The following is a 16,876-nucleotide window of genomic DNA, read 5'->3' on the forward strand; positions in this document are numbered from 1 at the left end:
ACAGAATCGGTACTGATACCGAAAATACCGGTTACGGTACCGGTATATGAAGGGAAAAAATGGTAGTGAACCGGTACCAGGAACGCCAAAAGTCGGTACCGAATTGGTACTTAAGATCTTTCGGTTCGGCAAATTTGGTACCGGTACCCAGAACAATTTGCTCATCTCTAACCACGGGTTTTATACGAACAACATCGTTGCCATACAACTTTTTTGGTTGATTTTCTTTCGGTTATCTTTTAGTATTTTTTCTACATTTTCTTTTTATTCTTGTCAGTAGTTCCGTTCGTAACACGTTCGTAGTGATTTCAAAACACATATAAACACAGACTAAATAACAAAATAAACCTAGTTTATACTTGATAAAAGAAACATCATCCCCCTGGTGCTCGTGAAAAATGCCACAACCCACTCTTACACACACACCCATGAAAACATTTTAATAAATTTTAGAGTAAATTACGTTTTTGGCCCCTGTGGTAATGTCAGTTTTACTATATTAGCCCAAAATAAGAATTTTTAACGTATCTGCCCTCATGGTCCCTATATCTAACCATTTTGGCCCCTAATTCTAACCAAACCCTAACTCTGGTTAACTTCTTGGTCACATGGGTTGCACATGATGGGTAAAATTGTAATTTCCCCTCCCCTTTTATGATTTTATAAATAAAACCCAAATCTTGAACAAATCATCATCATCTATATCTCTTTCTTGAACCAATCTTTGACCCAACCATCACAGACAAACAAAATCCATAAGAAAATTCAGTTATGATGTTTGATTGTCAACAAATCATCATCATCATCATCTGCATCTCTTTCAAGATCTACCACCGGCAACCACCACCACCACCATGAGAGTGCCACCACAACCGTCATCGAAGGTGCTAAATAGTGTTGGTTGATGATGATGTTGTGCGACGGTGGTAGGTGAAATCGAAGGTGGAGGATGGTTGTCGGTGTAGCAGTGATGGCGGAGTAGATGTTGCGATTTATACCGTGATCTGTCTGCCCAGATTTATGGTGACAAAAATTGTCAAGATTTCATCTTTTTATAACAATTTTGTGGGATTTAAGACTTTAAGTTTAACCAGTTATATGTGTTAATTGTTGTGAAATTTTTACATATTTGCTTTTGAATTTTTATTAGTGAATTGTTTGAAAAAATGTGGGTTCTAAACTTCTAATTGCATCCCAGCCGACGCTGTTAAGTTTACCAATTTAGTTACTGTTTTGGATAGTGATATATAGTTAATCATGTTTAACCCACTTTTGATTTTAATAAAGTTGTAAACTTGATGTTTCTTTATAGATTTATGGCTCATTTTTGTGATATTTGTTGATTTGTGGAGCCAAATCTTGGTGGAGCAGCCCATTACGTGGGGATGATGATGATGGTTGAAGATGATGAAGATCTGGGTTAGATTTAATTGAAGATCTAGGGATGATGATTTATGTGGGGATGATGATGATGGTTGAAGATGATGAAGATCTGGGTTAGATTTAATTGAAGATGAAGTTTTAGGGATGATGATGGTTAAAGATGATGAAGATGTGTTAGATTTAATTGAAGATGAAGATTTGGGGATGATGATGATGGTTGAAGATGATGATGAAGATCTGGGTTAGATTTGGGTTTTATTTATAAAATCATAAAAGGGGGGGGGGGAATTACAATTTTACCCATCATGTGCAACCCATGTGACGAAGAAGTTAACCAGAGTTAGGGTTTGGTTAGAATTAGGGGCCAAAATGGTTAGATATAGGGACCATGAGGGCAGATACGTTAAAAATTCTTATTTTGGGCTAACATAGTAAAACTGACATTACCACAGGGGCCAAAAACGTAATTTACTCTAAATTTTATTATTAGACTAGTATTAAGCCCCTGCGTTGCAGCGGTTGTCGTAAAACTGTCTCAAATAGTATCAACGCTATACCATTATCAGCGATCACCAACACTGGAAAACTCGTAAAAACAAAATAAACAAAAACGGGAAAAAAATAAAGCCGAGCAAAAAGCAGACGTAAAATCTTTGAATTACGCACGCTCGTTACAGAGAAATTAAATCGAAACTTAAAACATAGAAAAAAAATAACTAAGTTAATCCAAGACCCGTGCGTTGCGACGAACATGTCAGACGGAGAAAAATAGATGTGTTTTGACGGGCCAAACGGGAAAAATATATGAAAAATGTTGAACCCCTCACGCACGTTGCTTTGCGATGCGTTAACTCACAAAATTTAGAACAAAACGAAAAACTTGGGAATGATGAAAAGTATGGTGGAACAAAATTGAAAATTAAAAAGAGTTGGGGTTAAATTGGAAAAGATGAAAAGCTTTTGATTAATAAGTAAAAAAACAAAGGGTTTAAATTGCAAAATTATAAAAGTTTTGGGTAATATTATTAATAATTAAAAAACAAAGGGTCTAAAACAAAGGATATTAATAATTTATTAGATATTAGATTTAGATATTTATAATATTATTAATTGGATTTATTAATATTAAAATAAAGATAAGGATAAAGATAAAGATAAGTGATATTTATATATATTGGTTATTAGTATTAAAAAAATATATTAATGAAATAAATATAAATAAAATTTATATGGTTGAAGGATTTAGATATGCATTTACAGTTGTAATAATAATTAATACAAGGTACCGCCCACCTAAAACACTCATACATACCCGAACCTTCTGGTGCAAACCAAACCAAAACCACCACCGCCTAAAACACTCCCAAACAAGAAAAGTGATCTAAGAAACTGAAATGGAGGATCAAGAGAAGAAGAAGAAGAAAGTAATGGTGGCAATCGACCAGAGCGAATACAGCCGCTATGCTCTTGAGTGGGCCCTTGAGAACCTTCACGACTCCATTGCTAACAACCACCTCCTCATTTTCACCGTTCAACCCATCTCTGACTACAGCTATCTCCAAGCCTCTGCTTATGGCGCCACTCGTACGTCTCTCTTTTTTTCTTAATTGCATGTTATGTTTTCATTAGGTTTTAACACACAAAAATTTCAAAATTACCAACTTATAAATTATATTTAAGTATAATTTTTCAAAGGATTTTGACTTAACTTAATTGTCTTTGAACAATTACCGATTTTAGATCCGACTAGGTGAAATTTAATGGCCATCAATCCCGATTTTTACAACACTTTAAATGAATAAGTTGAGGGTTAAAAGGGGGGTTGAAGTTGCAATTTGGGTTACTTGTTGATCAAGTTTTATTAGTATAAATACGGGTTAGGATCATTGTATTATGAGTGGTTTCTGTTCTTAATATATTATAAAAGAGTCAGTCGTCGGGAGTTTCCACAAAATATTAGTGTTTTGATATCGATCCGGGCCAACAATCAGTGGCGGACCCAGAAATTTTTTCATGGGGTGCGGAAATTTTTAAAGGGTCTTTGTCTATTGGTATATAATATTTTTTCCGGTTCGGATCGGATTGGAGACGTGTTCTCATTCATAAGTGTCAATAACTCAATAACATATCTCAACTTCACATTATCACATATTCACTTTAAATCTAAGTATTTAACATATCATGATTTTTTTTTGTAAAACTTTGTAAAAACGTTCTTTTATGTATTTTCACCTCACTTCCAATCCTCTTGAATACTAAACAAATAATAATTTCTTGGTTTGATCATAGGATAAATTTAAGTATTTAACATATCATGCTTTTTTTTTTTTTTTTTTTTTTTGTAAAACAACTTCATTTTAGTACTTGTAAAAACGTTCTTTTATGTATTTTCACCTCACTTCCAATCCTCTCGAATACTAAACATATAATAAGTTATTGGTTTGATCATAGGAAACAACAATCTCATTCTTATACTGAACTTTCTTGAAGTGCCCTAGATATCTAATGATTGTATGAAACATCTTATTAAAATGTTTTTACATATATAACTTTTAAAACATTTTTCCAATCCTCTCAAATACTAAACAAATAATAATTTATTGATTTGATTATAGGAAACAACAATCTCATTCTTCTACTCAACTTTCTTGAAGTGTCGTTGATGTCTAATGATTGTAAGAAACATCTGATTAAAACGTTTTTACATATATAACTTTTGAAACATGTTTATTTATGACAAGGACAATAAAAGTTGTGATGAATAATTATATAAATAATTGAAACTTAATCAAGTAAATTAATAATAAATAAATTAAATCAGATATAATAAAGATATTTGAAAAGTTTAAAATAAAAATAAAAGCAAAACTCATACACAGTTATTAAATTAAATTTATATATGGTAAATAAAATAAAGATATTTAAAGTTTAAAATATAGGTCTAGTTCTACTAACAATTTTGGTGTAATTGGAGCCACTCACAATGTTGTCTTTTACTTTCTACTGACACACGTGTTTTAACCTAAATAAAATACTCTAATTTTTAAGTGGGTCCATATTAAAAAGAACAATAGTACAATACCCCTTATTTCTCTTTCTTCTTCATTTGCCCCCGTAGAGTTCTTGTTTCCACCATTTTTTCCGGTGAACATATTTTTTTATTTCTGTTTGGTTTTTTTTTCCATATCTTCTCTATCATGAGGTCCAAGCTCAAGGGGTGCGATTACAAAATTTTAAGGGGAGCGGTCGGGATTTTTGGCGTAAAATAACACTGAAACTTTTTTTTTCAAGGGGTGCGCCCGCCCTCCCACGGCTTGGGGTGGGTCCGCCCCTGCCAACAATATATGTGATAACATCATAACTAGGGGTGTGCAAAAAACCGAATTAACCGACAAAACTGAACCGACAAAACCGAACCAAATAAAAAACCGGTGGGTCGGTTAATTATTTTTTTGAAAACCGAAAGTAGCGGGTCGGTTATGGTTACCAATGTTTCTACACCCACCATAACGGAACCGAACCAACATATAGTAAAATCTTTGTCGGATTTTGGACTTTTCGCCATTTTTTAATATTTGATGTTTTTGGTTAAATGTTTGTTAAAATTTATGAGTTATATCATATCGTTTTGGTTGAATTTTGTTTGAATTTATTGTTTATATCATATCTTTTTGTTTGAATATTCAGTAATAATCGGTATTAATATTATAGATTATGGTATTTTTTTAATACTATGTAATACATGAATATATACAAAAGTGCAATTACAATTTATTTCATGGTCAAAAAAATTGTTGAGTTATTTCTATCTAGACGCAAATTCATGGTTAACCGACCCGTATTCGATTAAGACAAAATGTGTTCGGTTCAAAGCTTGATCAAGACATCCGGTAAGAACTAACTATAAATTAGTTTTAATTGAAAGATTTAAAGAAGTAAATGATATAAAAGTGTTTGGGAAGAGTGTATTAATACGCTCGAACCCGGGAAATACACTAAGCATAAAGGTGAGGCAAGTTATATACTTGACCAAACCGAAAAAGAATAATACACCACTTATGATTAAGTGTGATGAGTATAAATTTCCATGTAATGGAATGGAAATAAATTAAATAAGTTATTGATCAAACTATTGTGGACATTTCAGTTAAAGAAATGTCTGGTGCAACCGGAGATGATACGGCATCTCACCTAACTAAAGAGATGCAAGAAAAGATTTCCAAAGCAGTCGGAAAAGCTTTAGAAGCTAGTCTACCACAGCTTATCGATAGACTACAAACCACGATCTCATCGGTGGTAGAAGAGAAGATAAACGAACTGAAGGAGAGTCTCATGCAAGAAAGAGACAAGGGTAAAACGAAAGCATGCCCATATAATGAGTTTATGGCATGTAAACCCCCAATTTATAATGGCGAAGTTGATCCAATCGTTTGTCAACGATGGATTAGTGATATTGAAGGGGTTTTCGAGAGAACCCATTGTGATGAGACTGACTTCGTGGCTTACGGGATCGGTCAATTAAGAGGTCAAGCGAGAGATTGGTGGGACAATCTTAAAAAGGAACAAGGAATCGAGGCCACGAGAACTATGACGTGGGAGGAATTCAAAGTACCGTTCCTTAGACATCACAGCCCAGAAGCCATGATCAACAAGATCATAGAAGAGTTTATTCAGTTAAGGCAAAAGGGCGAGTCGATAGACAAGATTACGGGGGTGTTCTTAGAGAAGCTCAGATTCTGTGACGAGCTAGTTCAAACCGAGGAGCAAAAGATCTACTATTATAATAACATGTTAAGTGTGGAGTATCGGGAGTTTATGACTCCCTCGAAATACGGACATCTTACGGAAATCATAAATGCTGCACGAGAAAGGGAGATCGAGTTGAAGAGACAAATAGAAAGGGGTGAAAGAAGGGCATTGGATGCAAATCCAAGCCCTACAAAGAAGCAAAGGCCAAATGAGACTCCGAAGAAAGGAAACACCAAAGGGGGGTCACCTCAATGCAAGACATGTGGAAAACCTCATCGGGGTGAGTGCTATTTCAAGAATAAACCATGTCCTACGTGTGGGAAAGTGGGTCACGTGGCTTCTAATTGCCCCGGTAAAGTGTCGGTATGCTATAAATGCTACAAACCGGGACACAAAATGTCTGAGTGCCCAGAGTTGATTGGAAATAAAGAAACAACCGACACGAAGACCGAAGCCCCGAGATCAAAGGCAAGGTCCTTCCACATAACGGCGGCCGAGGCCAAAGTTGAACCCGATGTGGTTTCAGGTACATTTATTGTAAATTCAATTCCAACACGAATTTTATTTGATACGGGTGCGAATAGATTCTTTGTTTCACATCGATTTATTCAACACCCTACGTTTACGCTAACAAAATTACCTGTGCCTCTAGAAGTAGAAATATGTAATAATAAAAGTTTCATTGTTTGTGATATGTGTCGGATTGCAAATTGAGCATTGACGATGAAGAATACTTCGTCGATTTAATACCCATGTCGATGGGAGAATTCCAAGTGGTAATCGGGATGGATTGGTTATCTTGATACCACGCAAAAGTAATATGCTACCGTAAGGAGATACAATTAACATCTCCGAGCGGAAAACATGTTACTATCTATGGGGAAAAGAGTTGTAATCCCATAGTATGTTCGATGATGGAAGCTCGTAAGCTTGTTCAACATGGATGTAAGGCGTACCTGACTTACATATATGATTCGACTGGAGAGTCACCAGAGATTAAAGACGTACCGATCGTACGAGAGTTTGAAGATGTTTTTTCCGGAAGATCTACCGTGGATACCACCCGAGCGTGAGGTAGAGTTTGGAATCGAGTTAGTCTCGGGCGCAAAACCGGTAGCTAAGGCACCGTATAGATTAGCGCCATCAGAACTACAAGAATTACTGTCGCAATTGCAAGACCTACTCGACAAAGGATTTATTCGGCCTAGTGTCTCTTCGTGGGGAGCGCCGATATTATTTGTAAAGAAGAAAGACGGAAGCATGCGGATGTGTATTGATTACCGGGAGTTAAATAAACTTACGGTAAAGAATCGATACCCGCTTCCGAGGATCGACGATCTATTCGATCAGTTGCAGGGCGCAAGTTGGTTTTTAAAGATCGACTTAAGGTCGGGCGATCACCAGTTGAAGGTGAAAGAAGAAGACATACCAAAAACGGCGTTCCGAACGCGATATGGACATTACGAATTCTTAGTAATGTCTTTCGGATTAACGAATGCACCTGCGGCTTTCATGGACCTCATGAATCGCGTTTGCAAACCAATGCTAGACAAGTCGGTGATAGCATTCATTGACGACAGTCTCGTATATTCAAAGAGCGAAGCGGACCACGCGCGCCGTTTGTGTGAAGTACTATAAATCACGCTATTCCATTCACCCGGGAGCTACCAAGATGTACCAAGACTTGAAACAAAATTATTGGTGGCCCGGAATGAAAAGAGATATAACCAAGTATGTTGAAAAATGCTTAACTTGTTTACAAGTAAAAGCAGAACACCAAAAGCCTTACGGTAAACTTCAACCGTTAGACATTCCAGTGTGGAAATGGGAACATATCACCATGGATCTATTAACCAAACTATCGAGAACAACTCGTGGATTCGACGCCATTTGGGTGGTCGTGGATAGACTGACGAAGAGTGCTCACTTTATTCTGATTCATGAGACGTACACATCTGAAAAGATGTCGGAGGTATATACGAATGAAGTCGCAGCTCGCCATGGAGTGCCGGTATCCATCGTGATAGAGATACTCGGTTCACTTCAAACTTTTGGCGTGATTTTCAAGAACAAATGGGTACTAAGTTGTTTATTAGTACCGCATACCATCCTCAAACAGACAGGCAAAGCGAAAGAACGATTCAAACGCTAGAAGATATGCTACGGGCATGTATCATTGATTTTGGCGGTAGCTGGGATGTCTATCTACCACTAGTTGAATTTTCATATAACAACAGTTACCGTTCAACCATTGGAATGACTCCATACGAAATGCTTTATGGCAGAAAATGTCGAACCCCGGTATGTTGGGGTGAAGTGGGTCCTCGCGAACTTACCCACAAAGATGTAGTCAGAACCACTAACGAGAAAATTGATGCGGTTTGGGCTCATTTGAAAGCGGCCTAAGACCGACAGAAATCTTACGCAGATAAAAGACGAAGACCAATTGAGTTTCAGATTGGTGATAGGGTTATAACCATCAAAATCGATTAACCATAACCATCATAACCAATTATTCTCCTAGCTTATCAATGAAGAGAGTTAAGAGAGAGTTTGTTATTTCTGATTATATAGTTCTATATTTGACTAATAACCGACTTGCTTAACTACCTGGCTAACCAATTAACTGTTTTAACAACCCCAATCCTTATTACTGCTCAGCTCACTTATTAGTACATAACAACATATATAAATTGGCAACTAATTTTTAGTTACGCATTGTTTCTATTTTGCAGCTCCAGAGCTCATCAGAAATATTCAAGAAAATCAGAAGAAAGTTGCTCTTAATCTGTTGGACCAAGCCAAGGATCTCTGCAATAAATACGGGGTACACTCTTTAACTTCTATACAAATCGCACTACGATTAAACTGACGAAAACAAAGATGTGCTCGCTAACATTTATTAATTTTATGATTATGTTTCTTACACAGATAACTGCGGAGACGATGACTGAAGTTGGGGATCCGAAAGAGCTCATCTATGAAGCGGTTGAAAAGTTAAAGGTCCAGCTTCTCGTGTTGGGTAGCAGTAGTCGTGGATTTCTGAAGAGGTGAGTAATGTATTACTATTTTCATATTTTTATAATATTTTACGATTCAAGATCTTTTTTTTTTTTTTTTTTGAGTTAATTACTGTTTTCGTCCCTGAGGTTTGTCAAAAATAACGGTTTCAGTCCATTAGTTTAAAAATTGCGATTTCAGTCCATTAGTTTCATTTTCGTAACCATTTCAGTCCACTAACTTAACTCCATCCATTTATTTTGTTAACTTTGAGTTAACTAACTAATTCAGGGACGGTTTGCGTCAGTTTTATAAACACAGGGACTTAAGTGTAAACTCTAAAACATTAAAACAAAAAAAATAGTAAATTCCAAAAAATCCAAAAAAATCCAAAAAAACCAAACAAATTCCAAAAAAATCTAAAAAATAATAAAAATTCTAAAAAATCAAAAAAATTCTAAAAAATTCTAAAAAATCCAAAAAATCCGTTTCGGCGCGAACTGTTTCAAACCCGAACTGTTTCGAGCTTAACCATTTCGACGCGAACTGTTTCGACCCGAACCGTTTCGAGCTGAACCGCCCGTACCGTTTCGACGCGAACCGTTTCAACCGTACCGTTTCGAGCCGAACCGTTTCGACCCGTACCCTTTCGAAGCCGAACCGTTTCGAGCTGAACCGTTTCGAACCGAACCGTTTCGAAGCCAAACCGTTTCGAACCGAACCGTTTCGAAGCCGAACCGTTTCAAGCTGTACCGTTTCGAACCGAACCGTGCCGTTTCGAACCGAACCGTTTCGAGCTGAACCGTTTTGAACCGAACCGTGCCGTATCGAACCGAACCGTTTCAAGCTGTACCGTTTCGACGCGAACCGTGCCGTATCGAACCGAAACGGTTCGGCTTCGAAACGGTACGGCTTCGAAACGGTTCGGGTCGAAACGGTACGGTTCGATACGGTTCAGCTCGAAACGGTTCGGTTCGATTCGATATGGAACGGTTCGGTTCGAAACGGTTCAGCTCGAAACGGTACGGCTTGAAACGGTTCGGCTTCGAAACGGTACGGGTCGAAACGGTTCGGTTCGAAACGGTACGGGTCGAAACGGTTCGGCTCGAAACGGTACGGGTCGAAACGATTCGCGTCGAAACGGTTCAGCTCGAAACGGTTCGGGTCGAAACGGTACGGACGGTTCAGCTCGAAACGGTTCGGGTTCGAAACAGTTTGCGCCGAAACGGATTTTTTAGATTTTTTTAGAATTTTTATGATTTTTTAGAATTTTTATTATTTTTTAGAATTTTTTGGAATTTGTTTGGTTTTTTGGAATTTTTTTGATTTTTTGGAATTTACTATTTTTTTTGTTTTAATATTTTAGAGTTTACACTTAAGTCCCTGTGTTTGTAAAACTGACGCAAACCGTCCCTGAATTAGTTAGTTAACTCAAAGTTAACAAAATAAATGGATGGAGTTAAGTTAGTGGACTGAAATGGTTATGAAAATGAAACTAATGGACTGAATTCGCAATTTTTAAACTAATGGACTGAAACTGTTATTTTTGACAAACCTCAGGGACGAAAATAGTAATTAACTCTTTTTTTTTTTTGAAAGCTGAAATTTGTTACATTCATTTTTTTTTAAATATATTAAACTTGATAAGAAATTACATCGAAATAGAAGGTAATCGGGCAACAAGCTGTGCTGCAACCCCTTTTTGAATAGCAAAACCAAGTCTTTTAAAAACTACATTCATAGATGATAGATCTCGGGATCATGACATTACTATGCATGACCCTTTGGACTCGACTAAGCAAGTCATATTAGACGGAAAATACTTTTTTAACCATATATTGGTACTTGAAACAGGGCTTTTCTTGGTAGTGTCAGCAATCACTGTGTTCAAAACGTGAAGTGCCCGGTTCTTGTGGTAAAGAAAACTGTGTGAGTGAATCAGGCTGTGTTTTCTCGATTGTGGTGATTTGATGGTCGTCTGTTGTGCTTTGAATAAATAACATGTAGAAAAAACATCTTGTAAAGTTGTAAATGAATAAAGTTGCTGCGTAGCACTGTATTTCCTGAACGTTCGTTTTTCGGTTCTTTTTTATGGGTATTGTGTTGATATTCTCTTTACATCGATTCTTTGTTTTTAGATAATTATCTTCTTTTACGTGTCCGAAGGGCATTTTTGTCGTCAAGCATCTTTGTTTCGAAAGGCATTTTTTACGACAAAACCGGTTATGTACCTGTGTGCCGTGTAAAGTTGTTTCAATATACGAGTGATCGTAAGTGTGATGCAGCTTAGTTTAAATTCAATATGATCCAAATAAATTTGATCTTTCTTTGTCAAACGTTTTCGCTACAATATAAACTATGACATTATCCGAATATTCGGTTTAGGTTTGCTGCCAGTCTAACACCGCCTTGTGCTAATCGCCAGTTCACAATCGGCAAACGAGATAGAAAATAATCATCTGCAAAATAACACAATTTCTTGAATCATATATGTAGTCAAACGCAGGGGTGTAGCTTTCAAGGGGCCGGGAGGGGCGCCTGACCCCCCGAACTTTTCGCTCAGTAATGTTATGTATGTAAGTTTCGTATAGAACTTTTTAGGTATATACGTTTTCGACCCCCCGGTTTTTATAATTTTTTTTTACTTATATAGAATTTTTAGGTCCAGTGACTTCCGACCCCCCGGTGGAAATTTTCAAGCTTCGCCGCTGGTCAAACGTTGACCGATTAGACAAACATGAATTACCTTCAAGAACTGAACCATTTGTAACTCCTTTGTATGCCCAGTTGCATGCTGCATTTATTCCTTCAGTTGCATATCTGTTCAAAGTCTTCAATGTCAAAAACTATACATTTCTTTTTTTTTTAGGTATTAATTTAAGGAATTTTTTATTTTACGTTGTCGGGCAGGTTTTCTGACTTCCGCTGCAGTTCTCCCATGCTTTAACTTGATCGCCCCATACATTCTACGACAAAAATGATTAAAAGATTAATAAAACGCTAGAAACTTTAAAAATAATTTAGTTTTGAGAGTGAATACAAAGTCATCTAATACCGTTATGTTGGTCTCAATTGCGTTTGTAAGATCGTCGACATTAGATCCATAGAACCTCTCTTCCTCGGTCTCGATTATGCTATCATCCCAAACCTGCATTCGGCACATTTTATTGGTCAAAAAAAGTTGACGACGATGAATTTGTGATTTTTTTTAAGACTTACATGATGAAGTACTGCTTTTCGTGTGAACCAATGGACATCGATTGTGTTTCCACCCCTGTCTGAAGTGAATCCCACGTGTAACGGCTGTAAGTGTAACCCGGTCCATTTATTTAGAAAAAAATTAATAATGTTGTTCGTATTAAACTCGAAACATTGTAGGGGTACCTGATGAATGTCTCCCATGAAATGAGAAAGGAAGAGCAGTGCTTCTGTGAGATTATCTACAAGTCAAAGTTAAGTTATTCTTCAGCTTTAAAACAAATATGATTTCTAACCTAAACCTCTTGAATCTTGATGTAAATTTATATAATTATATCTATAGTAAGTCGGGATGGGTTAGAGTGAAAACTCACTTTAGTTGAGAAAACCGTGAAAACCCTTGTGTAACATAACACAACGTATTTTTTAGTAAGAAAAAATTAGGTCATGTAATATACATATTTTCTAGCGTCATCAGCCAAAAAAAAAAAAACGCTAAGTGAATATTTAAAAAATAATAATAGATCAAGTTTCATTTGTTACATATGTAGGAAATTTATACACATGTTGTTTCATTAAGTTTCAGTTTCATCATGTTATTTAGTGTTAGGAAATTTATTTATTTAAAATAAGAAGAATCCTTCGGCGTTTTGTTTGGTTTTTTAGGCTCAAAACTCTTGAAAATATGTATATTACATGCCCAATTTTATTTATAAGAAAAACAGTTTGCTACATAGGGTGTTCACGGGTAATTTTAATAATTATCCTATAAGATCATTTTACGAAATTACCCTACAAGATCATTTATAGAGTAATTTTGATAATTATCATAAAAGATCATTTTACAAAATTACCCTACAAGATCATTTGTAGAGTACTTTTAATAATTACCCTACCATCAAATAATTACAAAAATGCCACCGTGGTTTTTTTTTTTTTTTTTTTTTTTTTTGTTATTTCATGCCTTTCGTATGTTTTGTACGATAAGACTCTTTGTACGTGAACTTAACTCTATGTACTAAAAGGGGTTGCGGCGCAGCTTGTCGCCCGTTTACCTGCCATTGTTAGGTAATTTCTCTTCTTTGAATGATCTTAGATTGGTTGAAAAAAAAAACAAAATCTCTAATATAATCCTATTGATCTACAAGGATAGATAGAAAGACATACAATCAGATGTTTGTTTGCCATAGTCAAGCAACTGTGTTGTGTAGTTCATAATTGCACCAGCCACACACCTTCCCATTACTCCATCTTCATCCTTGCAATCCCCTACATATCATTTCATTATTATACCCAAGTAACACTTTTAAACAAAATAAAAATAAATAAATAAAACAAAATAAAAAATATTGTGTATCTCTACAATGAAAATCTTACTTCTATATTGATAAGTGCAAAGATTATCAGGGGTATCAATGTAATGTAGCGGCGAAGACCAATGATATCTGAACTTAACATGATCAGCCCATGAACATAAACTCGCCAAATCGCCTTTTGCGTATTCTGGTAATAAACTGTTGACCGCTTCTACCGCGGTTTGGCTCAATCTTCCTTGAGCTATTTTGCACGTTATGAAATGACCATCAACACCCCAACCACGAACCGCAACCGGTGCAACAAACACAACTAGTAACACTAATGCAAGAGATCTAAAGGACCCCATTTGTAAAAATGAAGATGGAGGTATTGTTGGGTGATTGTTATATATGATGTGGAAAGTGTGAAAGGTATGATTACAATAACAGACTTTTTTGGAATATATGCTTTTGTTTGTTATTTTTGGTTAATATGTTCACATTTGTTTACATGCTGACAAGATTATTGTTTTTGTTATGTGTTGACATCATAAAGAAGTTTGTTTTGTTTTTTTTTGCAGGAAACAGGCAGAAAATGACAATAATATATATATTTTTTTACGGTTAAAAACAAATGGAAAACATTAAATTGTTAATAATTAATTTTTTTAATGAATATGTAATTCATTCCAATTATCAGGGCAAATTACATAAGGATAGTAGGTGGACGAGCAACAAAGTGCGCCAAAAATAAATGGAATCGAAGTTTTTGTCATATGATTTGTGCTTGATTCTCTAAATCTGTTTACTGAATAATATATACAATCCATTAAGAATTAATTACCCATATATGTATTTTTAGCCGATATTTGGTTTTTAATTATTTCTATTCGTCAGTTTTTTTAAATGTACATATTTATGAGAGCAATTATCTATTTGCTAACTAATACAGATTAATTGATATCACTACCATGATTATCATTAAAGTATATTATATTTTGGTATGTCAAGTGAACTTTTTTTTAATAGCATACGGTTATGATGTCGCTAACCGGGTTAGTAGTTAGTATGTTAGTGTCACCAAGTTAGTATTAAAATCACTCTTGTCTGGATTGAACCCAGGACCTTCAAGAGAAGCAAAGCTTTCCACCTTCCCCGATGACCACTAAGAATTCGAATGTGTACCATTTTGAAAGGATGTGATTGTTTTCATGATTTTACCACAATATTTAACTCCGATTAGGTATATTATATTGTTTTTAAGTATGTTTTATTTATCAACTTGAATGTAAATATGAAACTGTTTTTAGGTATGTTTTATTTTATCAACTTGAATGTAAATATGAAACGTTTATTTAGTTTGCCTTGCATAATAACTTCTGCTAAGGAACACATGTTATGTGCTTGTATAAAGCACGTCTAGGCGCGACCACATGCTTCAGGTGCTAGAAACTGGTTGACGTACATGAGTAGCCAGGATTCTTTTCCTACGGGTTCGAAAATTTTCAATGGACGGACGACAGGTTGTCTATTACTAAGTTTTGGCTTTTTCTACGGGTTCGATGTTGAAATTTATACGGACGCGAAATCAAAATACACATATATATTACACTAAAAGTTTTTATTTACCCTTTTAAAGTCTCCTCGACATGATGTCTTTCATATTTTATTTTTAAAGTTTTTTTAGATGATTTGTGGTGTGTTGTGTAAAATTTGTGTAGTGCCAACTCACAAATATTTGTGGGCGTTTCTGGTTTTATGTGTAACACGATTTTTGGGTTAGCGTCATGTTCGAGTTTGTGTCGGGTTGGACCTGTGGACACAACCCATTTATTTATGCTTGAATATTGTTTCACAACGTAGATTCATATATATGTCTACCCTATAAAAATTCACTTGGCGTTTTCTGATATCGAGTTAAAAATCACCTAAAAAGTCTAAACAGTATTACATTCATATTTCACATCAATAACTTTGTGATTTTGTGTTGAATTATTCATCAAGACAAAATGGCATGAATGAATTTTGTTACTAGTTATGTTCATAAATCCAAACAGAAAAAAATAACAGCCTACTAGCGACTAGTACATGAACATAATCAAAGGAACACATAGAGAAAGATAGAATAAAGAACTATTATTCATTGAGAGGTACATCATTTACAAATGCCAATATATGTAGGCACTATGACATTAATACATACATAAATGATATGGAAGTTGGTAATGTGGATGGTCACTAATCAATAATATATTCATAACACTCCCCCTTGACTATCCACATATGATAAAAGCAAGGGGTACATTATCCTTTTAATATGCTTGGATATGCTGCCTCGTTAAAAACCTTGCCAGGAAAACCCAGTGGGACAAAACCTCAGCTAAGGGAAAAAGAGTGCAGCGCGTATTGTCTCCCCCTGATACTTCTGGATCAGGTATGTTGCCTCATTAAAAACCTTACTAAGAAAACCCATTGGGATAAAACTTAGTTAAGGGAAAAAGAGTGCAACTTGAATAAATCTCCCCCTCATTGTAACATGTATCCTTTAAGTGACGTGTGTCCATCTTCCTTAAAAGTCGAATAAAGCTTTTGTAGCGAATGATTTGTCGCTTGGTCCCTTAATGTGCAATCCTTTATGTTGAGCAATGTTGTATAATCTTCTAACGAGACTTTAGGTGCCTCCTTCCAAAAATTATCATATCCACGACTGTGTTTCGTTACATTCCTGCATCTACAAGACTAACCAAACTTGTTTTGATGGGTTAGTAAAATATAATCAAATATCGTTTATACCTGAAATGTTTCTTTGAACTCATTCCAATGTCTCTTCGCTTGACAAAGGTTATATCATGACAATAAGCTCAAGTGAAAGATATTATAACCATACATAGCTAGCAAAACCTATTAATGCACTTATGCATTTAACGATGGTACTTCTAGAATGAGAATCTCTACTTTGGTAGGAGATGATAATAGACATTTCTTATAACAAATGACTTAACAACATTTAACATACTTTAAGGTTCAACTATGTCCATACTAAAATATCCAAACATCATCTTCTAGATGTACTTGAGGGATTAGCAAAATATAATTAGATATATACTCGAACTGCAGTTCGAGTAATAATTAGACCGTGCCAAGGTCATTCAAAATTTCTCCCTCTAAAAGCTCGACAATTTCTCTCGATGATGCCTAGACATCATTACTGTAAATTGCGATTATAGTGAACTTTTAAAAGTAGAATGTTC

General features: G+C 35.5%; 2 protein-coding genes across 2 annotated transcripts; one reads left to right on the forward strand and one right to left on the reverse strand.

Annotated features, from left to right (window-relative positions):
• Positions 1–2,665: 2,665 nt before the first annotated feature.
• LOC110920920 lies at positions 2,666–11,250 on the forward strand. Its single transcript, XM_022165155.2, has 5 exons — positions 2,666–2,967; positions 5,531–6,658; positions 8,868–8,959; positions 9,064–9,182; positions 10,987–11,250. Exons 1-5 carry the CDS (start codon positions 2,778–2,780, stop codon positions 11,063–11,065), a joined length of 1,608 nt encoding a protein of 535 aa, XP_022020847.1. The 5' UTR covers positions 2,666–2,777; the 3' UTR covers positions 11,066–11,250.
• A 159-nt stretch (positions 11,251–11,409) lies between these two features.
• Positions 11,410–14,016, reverse strand: LOC110920921 (endonuclease 2). The gene is made up of 8 exons (XM_022165156.2): positions 13,708–14,016; positions 13,498–13,599; positions 12,517–12,572; positions 12,352–12,435; positions 12,188–12,280; positions 12,031–12,098; positions 11,879–11,952; positions 11,410–11,591 (listed from the first exon to the last, which is right to left on the reverse strand). The coding sequence occupies exons 1-8, from the start codon at positions 13,991–13,993 to the stop codon at positions 11,497–11,499; spliced, it is 858 nt and encodes a 285-aa protein (XP_022020848.1). The 5' UTR covers positions 13,994–14,016; the 3' UTR covers positions 11,410–11,496.
• Between the last annotated feature and the right edge of the window lie 2,860 nt (positions 14,017–16,876).

The sequence above is a fragment of the Helianthus annuus genome, chromosome 17, assembly GCF_002127325.2.
Source record: "Helianthus annuus cultivar XRQ/B chromosome 17, HanXRQr2.0-SUNRISE, whole genome shotgun sequence".
Taxonomy (NCBI): domain Eukaryota; kingdom Viridiplantae; phylum Streptophyta; class Magnoliopsida; order Asterales; family Asteraceae; genus Helianthus; species Helianthus annuus.